At 35.5% G+C, this 13625-nt stretch overlaps 1 protein-coding gene across 7 annotated transcripts in view; it reads right to left on the reverse strand.

Moving 5' to 3' along the window:
- The window catches only part of CDK19 (cyclin dependent kinase 19), a 138684-nt gene that overhangs the window by 103915 nt on the left and 21144 nt on the right, over positions 1-13625 (reverse strand). For 3 of the 7 annotated variants that reach the window (XM_072965735.1, XM_072965734.1, XM_072965736.1), the window contains exon 2: positions 2955-3016. The exons of the other annotated variants lie outside the window; for them this stretch is intronic. Coding sequence is in view for 1 of the 3 variants with exons in the window: in XM_072965734.1 (XP_072821835.1) it covers positions 2955-3016 (62 nt within the window). In the remaining 2 variants the exon portion in view is untranslated. The remainder of the gene's footprint in view (positions 1-2954; positions 3017-13625) is intronic. 7 annotated transcript variants of the gene reach the window in all.

Genomic DNA, 13625 nt, shown 5'->3' on the forward strand with positions numbered 1-13625 from the left:
AGTCTTAACAAACGATGCTGAAACAAATTGGGCATCCACATGCAAAAGATTAATCTAGACACAGACCTTACCTCCTTCACAAAAATTAATTCAAAATGGAGCATAGATCTAAGTGCAAAATGCAAAACTATAAAACTCCCAGAAGATAACATAGGAGAAATTCTAGATGACCTTGGGTTCAAAATGATTTTTAGATGCAATATTAAAATAGAATCCATATTAATTAATTCGGTAAGTTGGACTTGCCTAAAATTTAAGACTTCTGCTCTGCAAAAGATACTTTTAAGGGACTAAAATGATAAGCTACAGATTGGGAGAAAATATCTGCAAAAAGTATCTGTTAAAGGACTGGTATCCAAAATATACAATTTATTTGTATAAAAATGAACAAGAAAACTCAACAAGAAAACAAATGATTCAATTTAAAAATGGCAACAGATCTGAACAGACATCTCACCAAATAAAATATGCAGATGAAAAATTAGCATTGAAAAAAACACTCAACATCATGTCACTGGAATGTTGCAAATTAAGGTAACAATGAACTACCACTACACACCTATAGGAAAAGCTAAAATCCAGAATACTGAGGACACCAAATGCTGACAAGGATGTGGAGCAAGAGAAAAGCTCATTCATTGCTGATGGGAATGCAAAAATGATACAGTCACACTGGCTGCCAGTATGGCAGTTTCCTACAAAATTAAAGGTACTCTTATCATACAATCCTGCAATTGCTGTCCTTGGTATTTACCAAAATGAATTGAAAACTTATGTCCACACAAAAATCTGCATATGAATGTTTACAGCACCTTTATTCATAATCGCCAAAACTTGGAGGCAACCAAGATATCTTTCAGTAGGTGAATGGGTGAATTAACTGTCATCTATCCAGACGATGCAATGTTACTCAACTCTAAAAAGAAATGAGCTATCAAGCCATGAAAAGGCATGGAGGAAGTTTAAATGCTTATTATTGAGTTAAAGAAGCAAAACTGAAAAGGCTACATATTATATGATTACAATAACATTATGGAAAGGGAAACCTATATAGACAAAAAAAATCAATGCTTGCTAGGGACTCAAAGGAAGGGAGCCAGGGATAAATGGATAGAGCACAGGCTATGTTTAGAGCAGTAAAATTATTCTTTATGATACTATAATGGTGGAAACAAGTCATTATACATTTTCAAACCCACAGAATATAAAACACAAAGAGTGAATCTCAAGGTAAACTATGGATTTTAGTTAGTAACGATGTAACAAGATTGGCTCATCAATAGCAAATGTACCACACTAAAGCAAGATGTTAGTTATAGGGAGATGGGGGTCAGGAGGTGGGGTTGTGGCAGTAAGGGGTAGGTATATGGGAACTCTGTACTTTCCACTCAGTATTTCTGTAAACCTAAAACTACTGTAAAAAGTAAAGTCAATTATTTTTGAAAAACTACTTTTATAACCATTCATTTCATCACATCTTTCTCATAGAAGTTAGGGGGTGAGGACCTGGGGAAGAGTCTTCCTATGCCTTGATATGAGCAGTGCTTTACATGTTTCATGACAGTGATTAGGAAAATCTATTGAGATTCTCAATTGGTAACAAAATACACCACAGACAGATAAGCTAAATAAATACAAGACTGCATAATTTAACAGTGATGAAATAGCCAACTAGCCTAAAAATGAAATGTGCAAAGGCCTTCAAGAAATTTCTTCCAATCTACTGTTGGTAAAAAGAAAATATCCTCCAAATGACCAGTGAAAAGAGCAAAAGAAAGGAGAAAGGGCTTAAGAGGTAAAATTGCAGCTAACCTCAATATACAGCCTGAAACTCATCTATAGCGTCTAGTTAAGAAAAGCAGCTTCTCTGAATAGGAAGAAAGTGAAAGAAATAGTCAAACTGGGTTGACTGTAAAATGGAGTGATTCTTGGGCACAGAGTAGAAATTTAATACGTATGTACTACTCTAACCTGACATAAGGTGTACATCCTTAATATACAGTATAATATGCAGCCACTTACTTGATATCAATACAAATATAATTTCCAAAAGACCTAAGAAAATTATTCCTCTAGTTCCCATTCAGAATCTATCTAAAAACTAGCCACGTTATTAACTTTAGGTCTAAGAACAAAACATTGTTAGTTGCTATAGGTCTTTTTAAAAAAAACCCTCTACTAAAGTATTATTTGAATAAAGTTCATAAATGGTTTCATAAATTAACAGAAAGTAGTATCTATAAATATCTGGCACATAAATGGCAAAATATTTCTATTTTTTAAAAAATCAAAGAAGCACGATCCAGGAAAGATATGTGACATTATTTTCTTTAAAAATTACTCATTAAAAAGATCTCTGTAAAAACATATTTTACCAATAATGGGACGTGTTTGTTTCTCTACTGAAACAAGAACTAACTTGAGAAAAGAGCACATTAACAAATTCTGAAGAGAGAAGTAATTAGCATACTGGAAACTAACATTTTTGGCACATGAGATCTATAGCAAAAATGTCTGTCCTCCAGTCATGAGTCATGGACTAGGCTGCCTACTTATTGTGAAGCAATCTTGCAGTAAAAGGAGCAGCAAGGAAGAATACAACATATGAATAATGACTTGGACAACTTCCCAGGAAGAAATCACAGTGAAACTAGGTCTGAGAAAGTTAAATAGTATATACTACTCCTTACACTAATGCTCTCCTTTCTTTTCACTCTTACTCTTTAGTTAACAGCAGAGAGACTGAAATCTTGTCTTTAGTTCCAAGGTTTTCTATTTTTTAATGGAGTTTAGTAATACTGAATAAAATTACACAAGTATTAGCTTGGTCTTACATTTTGTGAAATGTAGCATCATAAATTATTTTGTGATGACATTTGTGAAATCTCTCACCTGTCACATACCCACCCCAGCACACACACACAATGACACCAGAAGGCAACACTCTGCTTTACCTTCTGCTGAAAAGTCTGCTACCTCCAACGCTTGAGGTCCATACACGAAGCCCTTCTGGAATCTATGAACACAGCAGAGGCAAAAGGCAGAGAAGTTTATGTAGATTTAAAGTTACACTGCCCAAAACATAAAATGCCAAATGCCTATCACAAGTCTACATATCTGCCACGGAGATCAAATTGTGGATTTGACAACGAGCAAATCAACCATATACTGTAACATTCAGAGTTCATTCTATATTATGCAGCTAATTATCTGGGTGTGGGGGGAAGAGTTGAGCCTTAATTTATATTCTCACCAACAGAGGTGATTTACACTATTGGAAATACTAATAACAATTAATTTTTTTAATTATATAAGACAGCCAACACATATAAGTAAAATACAAGAAATTAAGTAGAAAAATATACTTCACAGAATGAAGTGTGATAGACTCTAAAGCTCAAGGCACATTCTTTCTTAGGACCAGAGACTGTTGGGAATATGGGAGAAAAACAATTAGAAACAGACCTATAAGAGGACAAAGGCAGAGGGAAAAGTAGAACAGTATAGATATTCTAACGCCAAGATTCAATTTAAGTCTGACAGGAATGTTGAAATGAACCAGATACTACATATGCTAGGCAGTATGCGGAAATCTACCTTGTTCCAATAGTATAAATATAAGCATGAAAAGCTGTTCTGAAAACATTCATGTAAAGAATTAAGGATTTAATCAGGTAAAATATTTAGATCTCAGATTTCATTTCATTCTTTACTGATGATAGGGCCTAGAGACTACAAAATGCAGCTGGTATATAAGAAAAGGAATAGGATAAACTTTACCAGCTATTAAATTTAAAAGAGGGAGGCAGTATTATAATTTATGTAATCTGAGAAATCCTTTAAAATAACATGAAATAATTAGGAAAGAAGGAACAAAGTGCTATCTTAAAACATGATGATGTGTCAAGAAAGAAACACTGGCCCTGAAGTCAGGAGCCATGAATTCAAGTTCCAGCTAAATCACTTAATTGCCTGTGACATCAGGCAGGTCACTTAATCTCTCGTACAACCAGAGTTGTTCAGTGAGGACTTCTTCACTGTTTCTCAGATTTATACTGAATACCAAAATGAAATAAGGTTCTAGTAATCACAGAATACTATATTTTGCAAAAATTTAAATCAGTGCTGAGGGATACTGAGGGTAGGGGAGTATATACGTGTGGGTGGGGAGGGCTATGTGCGAACTCTGTATTTCCTGCTCAATTCGGCTGTGAACCTGAAACTGCTCTAAAGAATAAAGTCTATTAATTAAAAAAATTTAAATCAGTGCATTTAAAATAAATTAACAACTCAATAAAAGTCGTTAACTAAGAAATAGAGGAGACAAAGAATGCCAAGTCAAGAAATGTGGGGAGCTATGTCAGAGGAAGCACAAAGAAGCAAAGCCAAAAGGCTGAGCTGGCCAAAAGAGCCTAGAGAGGTAGACAGGGTAAATGGCAGCCATCAGGTCACAGTCCCCAAGAGAAGGCTGTATCATATTACTAATCTAGCAATCTGCCCTCTTAATTCCCAAAACAACCCAATAGACTGCACTCTCCTCTAAGGCAGTGCTTGTGCCATTCTGGGCTAACCATCTGAGACACAGTAACTACTTGTAGATTGCATATATTTTTAAAAACCAAAGAGGTAAGATCCCACCTGATAAAACAACTATGCAGCAAAGGCTTGTACAGGATGTTTGACATGCCAGGCACAGTTCTCAAGCACTACAGGTCCTAACTCACTTGGTCTTCACAACTCTGATATAGGTTCTACTATTACCCTCATTTTACAGACAAAGAAACTGAGACACGGGGGCTTGGGAAACTTGCCTACATGCACACAGCCTTAAGTGGCAGACCTGCGATTCAAACCCAGACTGTCTACTTCTAGAGCTACACTCTTAAGTCACTATATCATCCAGTCTATGGAATTAAAATCACACAAACCAAGCACTTATCTATATGTAAGAAGTCAAATAATATAAAATGTCCTAAAGTTTTCAATCATGTTGTATATATTCTTCAGCACTGGAAACATTTCCTTAGAATATTAAAATTCAAATAATTGTTGTATAAAATATGTTTTTAAAAGTGAGAAACACCATATAAAACCAAAAGAAATACAGAAATTTTTAAAAACAAAAAAGTCCTAAAAAAGACTAAAAAACATATGTCCAAGTAACATTCAAATAATATTGGTGTTAAGAGTAGCAAGATTGATTCTGTTTTTATTAAAACCTGCTGCCATGTGATTACGTAATTCACTCTTAAAATTTTTTTTAACTTTTATAAAATTCAACACAATGAGATATTACCACATACCTATTAGGATGGCTACTATTAAAAATTATTTTTAAAGGAATAAAACTACAGAGAAATTGGAACCCCTGTGTACTGTTGGTGAGAATGTAAAATGGTGCAGTGGCTACAGAACACAGTATGACAGCTCTTCAAAAAATTAAAAATAGAATTACTATATTATCCAGCAATTCCACTTCTGGGTATACAGCCAAAAGAGTTAAAAGTGGGGATTCCCAAAGAAATATCTGTACACCCATGTTTATAGCAGCATTATTCGTAATAGCCAAAAGGTGGAAGCCACCCAAGTCTCCATTGATGGATGAAGAGAAAAACAAAATGTGCTATACACATGCAATGGAACATCATTTAGCCTTAAAAAGGAAGAAAATGCCTGCACACACTACAACATGGATTAACCTTGAGAACATTATACTAGATGAAATGAGGAAGTCCCAGAAGGACAAATACTGTATGGTCCTACTTATATGAGGTACCTAGAGTAGTCAATCTCACAGAGGTAGAAAGTAGAATGGGGGGGTACCAGGAGCCAGGGAAAGGGGGGGAACAGAGAGTTATTCTTTAATGGGTACAGGGTTTCAGTTTTACAAGATGAAAAGAGTTTTGTGGATATACAGTGGTAATGGTGGCACAAAAATATTAAAGTATTCAATGTCACTGAACTGTACACTTAAAAATGATTAAAGTGGTTACTTTATTTTATGTGTACACTTTTTATCACAATTTTTTAAAAAAGTAACAGGCACTAAGTGTGTAACATCCAAAAAGGTGTATCTAGAAAAAGAAAAATAAAATTATCTGTTATTTCATTTTCCAGAAAAACTACTATAAATTCCTTTTAATGTATGTTTCATGGCTATAAAAAAGCATACTACATACTTTTTTTAAAAAAGTAATTCCCATCAATGCCATTTTTACAAATGTTAATCCTCTTCACTACAGAAATATTTAATTTTACTAGAAGTTTAATTGGAAAAAAATTTTGAATTCAGTTTAAAATAATTAAAGCATAATTTTTGCTCCAAGACCTTAAAGAATATGGTATCAAAATAACAGCTTAAATCCTCTAGGTTTCCCAGAGAAACAGCTTCTCTACTATTACCAAAGAGTTACATTCCCGTATTTCCAGACTTTCAATCAAATCTCTTTTGTAAGAGATTACACATATTACTACTTAGTGTTGCACTACACTGGTCTCCCTAACCTCCATTGCCAATCCTCTTTGTGGCAGACATACTGGCTGCCTACCATACACCCATTCTCCCTGTCTTCCTTAGTAACAGACCCTGCTTTTATTCTGGGCAGCAGGCTCCCAGGTCAGAGTGTACACTTTCTAGCCTTCCTTGCTGCTAGGACTGGTTGGTGAGCTACAAGGGGGAGTCACTGGATAGGACTTCCAGGAAAGCCACTTAAAGGAGACTGACTTAGCTGGGAGTGTGCCTATAACCTGGAAATGATGAATGGCACCCCAGCAGTCATTCTGGACCATAAGATAACAGAAGCTATGCCAAAGGACAGTGAAACAGACAGAAGGAACTAGGGTCCTGGATGAACTCAGATCCCAGAGTCACCATACAAAGCCTGGGCCTCAGTGTGAGAAATATACCTCTATCTTGTTGAGACCACTTGTTTTGTAGCTGAGGTAAACCACCCACCTTTGTGCTGCTATCAGTGATCTTTCTAAAATGCGAATCATAATTGTCAAAATCCTTATCTTGTCACACAGGCCCTTTCATAACTTCTTTGGACTCTGCTTATATCTACAGCCTTACTTTAGCCTTAAGCTCCAGCCACAAAGAACTATTTGTAGGATGGTGACTGTAGTTAATAATACTGTATTGCATATTTGAAAGTTGCTAAGGGAATAGACCTTAAAAGTTCTCATCACAAGAAAAAAGAATTTGTAACTATGTGTGGTGACAGATGCTAAAAAGAGATTATGTATTCTGCACTCAGTATATGGTACACTATCTATGTCCTTAGGTCAGTTTTGTTAACTGTGTCCTCTAAGTGGTCAGAATCCTTAAGATTCTCTAGTGTGCTGTTGAATCATTTACTATGAAAAGTATATTAAAACTTTTCTCTTACTCTGGAAAAAAAAAAAAAGAACTACTTGTAGACTCCTCACCACCCTGCCCCTGCACAAGCTGCTTCTAATACCCTTCTCCTGAACTGTTCTCCACCCATCCTTCAAGTCTCGGCTGCTCCAAAAAGCTTTCCTGCTGCACCCATCATACACACAGGCACAGACAACATATCTGTGCACCAAATATGAACAGATAATCTTCCCATGTGTTTACCTTTTCTATATAGGTACTCAATAAACTTTGGATGAATCAGTGAAGTTCAGAGAAACATCCATCCTTAAATACTTTAAAAAGTTCATGTTCTCAAACATCTAAACCACAAAAATTCTGATACTATGGAATATAGCAGAAGACATCGGGATTTCAAGCCAGTTGGTAATACTTAATTTCCTTTACTATAAAATATCATTTATCTTCCAAAACAAACCATGTATTCTGAGTGAATAAATAAATCTACTTTTTTCAGTACAACTTTTGAGGTGTTCAAGAGAAGAAGGCAATAGAGAACACTTTCTCTCTTTGCAAGACATCCCCACAACAAATATTTATAGAGGATTATTTATGAGCCAAGCATTGTACTAGGTAGTTAAATGCAGTTAAATGCAGAATAATGAGCTCTTCGAAAAAGCCCCAAGGTACTATGAGTCTATTTATCCTCATCTCCATGAGATGAGAAAGCTTAGAAGAAATGGTATTTAGACTTTAAAAAAAAAATTTTAAGGAAATATGAAACTTGGAAGAAAAAGAGATTTAATTTTCCATTTTTTATGAGCTCAAGGTTGTTTTTAGGTAAAACAGGAGGCTCCAGTATCTTTTAGTGCCCACTATGTAGCACTGAACCAGTTCTTTACATAGTAGGTTCTTTATATTTAATTATATCAAGCTTCATAACACTTCTGTGAGATAGTTCTTAACCTCATTTTAAAAGCTAAGAAGTACATAATTTGTGAAAGTTAAACAGCTAGGATCTGAGCTCAGAACTGTATGCCTCTAACAACTGATGTTCATTATATTAGCTCTTAAATTTTTAGATATAAACATAAAATACAGGGGCAAAGAAAAAGTTATTAATAAATACCTCACCAATTAACTTAGCTTCCATATGCTTCATCTCTATCTACAACATTTTAGCTCAGTACCAGGAAGCCACTTTTTCAATGATGAGGAAAAAACTGACTTTAAAGAGCATAACTGATAGAACCAAAATTCAAACTTTCTGAAATAGGCATTAAAGCATAAATAAAAAACAACAGCAAAACTTCAGAATAAATCTTTCTCATTATGATCTTCTTTAGTTCCCTCCAGGATTAAGTAGAAGAAAACACTGCAGGGGACAATGTCTCTCCTGAACTCTGTGTATCTGTTATACAACCCCCGTCAATGACTCTAAGGAAAACCTATTTCTCGCCACATAATATTTAGAATAACACCTCAGATGAGTAACTACATCCATTAAAAGGTTAGTAAAAATAGTAATAATAAAAGTTTAAACAAGAGAGTAACTCTAGGGAAAAAAATTAATTTAACACTTGTGATTCAACAATCCTTACCCAGGTCTTCTCAAACCTCAAAAGAGATGTACTTCTAAGACAGTGCATGTATGCAGGCAACTCTTTATAAGAGGCTCATCAAAGGATATAACATAAATCTAAACAAGAAGTGCCCCAAAATAGTGACACAAGGCATTTCAGTTAGACAGAATAAAGTGCCCTAACACTGAGGATTGTTCAATGCAAAGATGAATAACCAAAAAAAAAGTGTTACATTCCCTCCGATGTGAATATTTTAAAATTCAGGAAATTTTATCTATAAGAGTTCATGTTTAATCCTATCTGAAAGCAAGAGAGGTTGGCATCAGCAGTCTAAGTCTTTCTGACCCAGGAACAAATGCCTTAGTCTCAAAAACCCCCGCCATTAACCCCAGACACTAATACTGCATAGTTATGAAGATAACACAGAGCAGAGGTCTCACATTGTCAGCTCTACAGCCCTGTTCCCAATGGTGAGAAACACAGCACAACCTAGTGAAGGCAAGACCCTACTCAGAGACCCAATTAACCCTTAACTCAAGGTCAGACAACTTGCCCAAGTACCTCCCACACCACACTCCAATTCCAATTCCAATTCCTTAGAACAAAAATTTAACAATTCTAACCAAAAAAAATGTGAAATATATAAGCTAATGCTGCAGTTACACACCAAAACAGAAGCAGTTTCTCAACGTAATCTGCCATTCTCAACTAATTCAAGGAAGAAACACAATTAGTAAAAGAAAAGGGCATGATATAATAGCTCTTATCTGTCAAAACAGGATTGAATACTTACTTTTATACTTCCTTTTTAAATAAGCCTGGAAACATAAGAAGAAAATTAAAACAAAGGACATACTTTCCATTCTGGAATTATGCAGTTGGTAAAACTACTGTCTTTCCTTTTATACCACTTCAGTGACCCCACAATTTGGACTCAGGTTCTGGACAATCCACTCAGATACCATCCTGGCCACTTCTCTGGGGGGTCATTCACCCCACTCATCCGATTGGTCTGGAATCCCATCTGTCTCCTAAATATCCCTTGATCTTTTCCCCCAAGCCTTGTCCCTTTTCTACCCCGACAGCTGCCACTAAGAAGCAGGTCCTTCTCATTCTCACCGGACCTAACAGCATTCTGCTGCACTCTCCTCCCTCTCTTGTCCTCTCACCATCCACACTAATGCAAAACTGATCATGAAATTTTCCTCTACAAGGCTATCTCTAGGGAATGCCCACATTTTTGGTGTTACTCGTTTACATTTTATAACAAGCATGTGTTCCTTTTACAATCAGAAAAAAATTTTTTTTACTACTTCCATTTTGGGAACCATTAGAATCTATTCCATCTGGAATCCATTACCCCATTTCTCCACCAGGTTAAAGGCCAAATTCTTTATCCAGGCACACAGTGATCATGCTCTGCCTTTCCCAAACGTTTTTCCAATCTCCATCCCAAGTACTTACTCTAGCCATCCTGAATTACTTGCTGAATAACCTAGTTTTATAAATTTTGCTTCCTCTGAGTAGAATACAGAGATGTACCAATAATCTTGAGTCTGTTCCTAATAATCAACCTGCCTCTCACTAATAGTTACATCCTAAATCTAAAGAAAAATAGTCATATTTATCTCATCTTGCAGCACATTATTCCTAAGTGTGGCCTGCAGTCCTAGAGTTGTACCAGCACACTAAATTCTTTCTTTCTAACCAGAGAGAAACAGGTGTTTTTAAAAGGATAAAATAAGAGGGCACTTTGCATCCAGAGCCTAAGAGGTAATAGGGAGGAGGCACAATGCACAGTGCTAAATTTGGGGAGGAGATGGAAAAGTAGAGAAAAATAGGGCAAGGAACCTGGATAAATGTGCAGCACAACTTTTCAGAGTGGAACAGCTTTATCTGAAATGTTATAAATATTCACCAAGTATAAGCATAATAAAGTTAAATTTGAAAATAGTATGAATATTTATATGACTTTCCCCTCCTTCTTTTAGCATGGAAATTCAAAAGTTGGCCACTTTTTCAAAGCACATGATTGGTTTCACCTTCCTTCAGTTTCTTCTACTATATAAACAGTTACAAACAACCAAATGGAAATTACAGAGACTATATGTAATTAGTGAGATCTTTTCTTCTGATTATAATTTATACATAATTTTCTCTTTCAAACCACATAAAATACAGAAAAAAACCTAGATTTTTAAAAATACAAACCAAACACATGGAAAAAAAATCAAAACATTCCTTTCACTTGATTATGTAATTGGGCCAAATGAAACCAGCAAACAGCATTACCCAATGCTGCCTTCTACCTAAAGAAATAAATGAAGAGAAAGATAGGGAAGGCAGAACACTTGGACATAAATCACAGCAGTGTTTTTTGGATCTGTCTCTTAAAGCAAAGGAAATGAAACCAAAAATAAACAAATGGGATTTAATTAAACTTAAAAGTTTTTGCAGAGCAAAGGAAACCAACAAAATGAAAAGACAACCTTTGGACTGGGAGAAAATATTTGAAGATCATTTACCAATAAGGGGTTAATATCCAACGTATATAAACATCTTATACAACTCAACATCAAAATAAAACACAATTTAATAAAGGGCAAAAGACCCAAATAGACATTATTCCAAAGAGGAAACGCAGATGGCCAGAAAGCACAAGAAAAGATGCTCAACATCACTAATCATCAGGGAAATGCAAATCAAACCCACAGTGAGGTATCACCTCACACCTGTCAGAATGGCTATCATCAAAAAGAACACAACAAATGTTGGCAAGGATATGGAGAAAAGGGAACCCTTGCACACTGTTGGTGGAAATGTGAATAGGCACAGCCACTATGAAAAACACTATGGAGGGTTCTCAAAAAATTAAACATAGAACTACCATATGATCCAGCAATTCCACTCCTAGGTATACTTCCATAAAAAACCAAAAACACTAATTTGGAAAGATACATGCACTCCAATGTCCACAGCAGCATTATTTACAGTTGCCAAAATATGGAAGCAAGCTCAGTGTCCATCAACAGATCAATGGATAAAGAAGACGTGGTGTGTGGTAATAATACTCAACCATTAAAAACAACAACAATAAATGTTGCTATCTACAGCAACAGGGATGGACTTAGAGGACATTATGCTATGTGAAATAAGTCAGACAAAGACAAATACTGTGTATCACTTATATGTAGAATCTAAAAAATACAACAAACTAGTTAATACAACAGAAAAGAAGTGACTCACAGATACAGGGAACAAACTAGTGGTTACCAGCGGGGAGAGCGAAGGGAGGAGGGGCAATATGGGGGTAAAGGGTACAAACTATTCGATATAAAATAAGCTACAATGGTATATTGTACAACATGGGGAATATAGACAATATTTTATAATAACTATAAATAGAGTATAACCTTTAAAAATTGAGAATTACTATACTGCACACCTGTAACATATAATTTTACTGTGCATCAACTATACTTCAATTTTTAAAAAAGAAAAAGAGAGGGGAAGAGGGACGGGATAAAGACAGTTCAACAGGTTACAATGGCTGAGGAGCAAATCTAAGGATTTTCCTACTTTGGGGGCTACATTATATAATCTTGGCTCTATTAAATAGAACAAAGTTATAATGTTCTTAGCTGTAATAATGGTATTATAGTTATGCAAGACAAAGTGTTTATTTTTAGAAGATTCATGCTGAAATATTCAAGGCTATAGTACCGTGATGATCGCAACTTATCTTCAAGTGGTTCCAAAAAACAGACATGCACGTATCAACGCACTTACAGAAAAGGCAGCTACAATCATCTGTTAGCTGTTTAACCTGGATCCCAGAAGGGTGAACTACAGCCCAAGCCAAATCCAGCTGAGCCTGCTCTTGTAAATAAACTTCTGCTGGAACACTGCCATGCCTCCTCATTCACCTGCCGTCTGTGTCTGCTTTCTCTGTGCAGCTACAGAACCAACAGGCTGTAACAGAGACCAAACGGCCTCCAAAGCCTGAAACACTTACTGGCCCTTTGCAGAAGTACAGAACATATCTGGCCCTTTACAGAAAAAAAAAATTGCTAACTCCTAATATAGACAGTGGATATAGCTGATCATAGGACCAAGTTTTTAAACCTTTCTATATGTTTGAACTTTTACAACTCAGCAACAGCAACAAAGAATAAAAAGACAACCCAATGAAAAAACGGGCAAAGGATCTGATCAGACATTTCTCCAAAGAATATACACAAATGGCCAAAAAGCACATGCAAAGATGTTCAACGTATTAGTTATTAGGGAAATATAAATCAAAACCACAATGAGATACACACACTAGGATGGCTAAAATCAAAAATGCAGATAATACTAAATGTTAACAAGGATGTAAAAAAATTGGAACCCTCACACATTGCGTGTGGGAATGTAAAATGGTGCAGCTGCTTTGGAAAACAGTGTAGTAGTTCCTCAAAAGGTTAAATATAGAGCTAACATACAAGTTAGCAATTCCACTCTTAGGTATATACTCAAGACAATTTAAAACATATGGTCAAACAAAAACTTCTAGATAACTGTCCATAGCAGCATTATTCACAATAGCCAAAAGGTAGAAATAACCCAAAGGTCCATCAAATGATGAATGAATAAACAAAATATGGTGTATTCATACAATGGAATATTCTTCAGCCGTTAACAAGAATGATATATTTAGACATTCT

The sequence above is a fragment of the Vicugna pacos genome, chromosome 8, assembly GCF_048564905.1.
Source record: "Vicugna pacos chromosome 8, VicPac4, whole genome shotgun sequence".
Lineage (NCBI taxonomy): Eukaryota > Metazoa > Chordata > Mammalia > Artiodactyla > Camelidae > Vicugna > Vicugna pacos.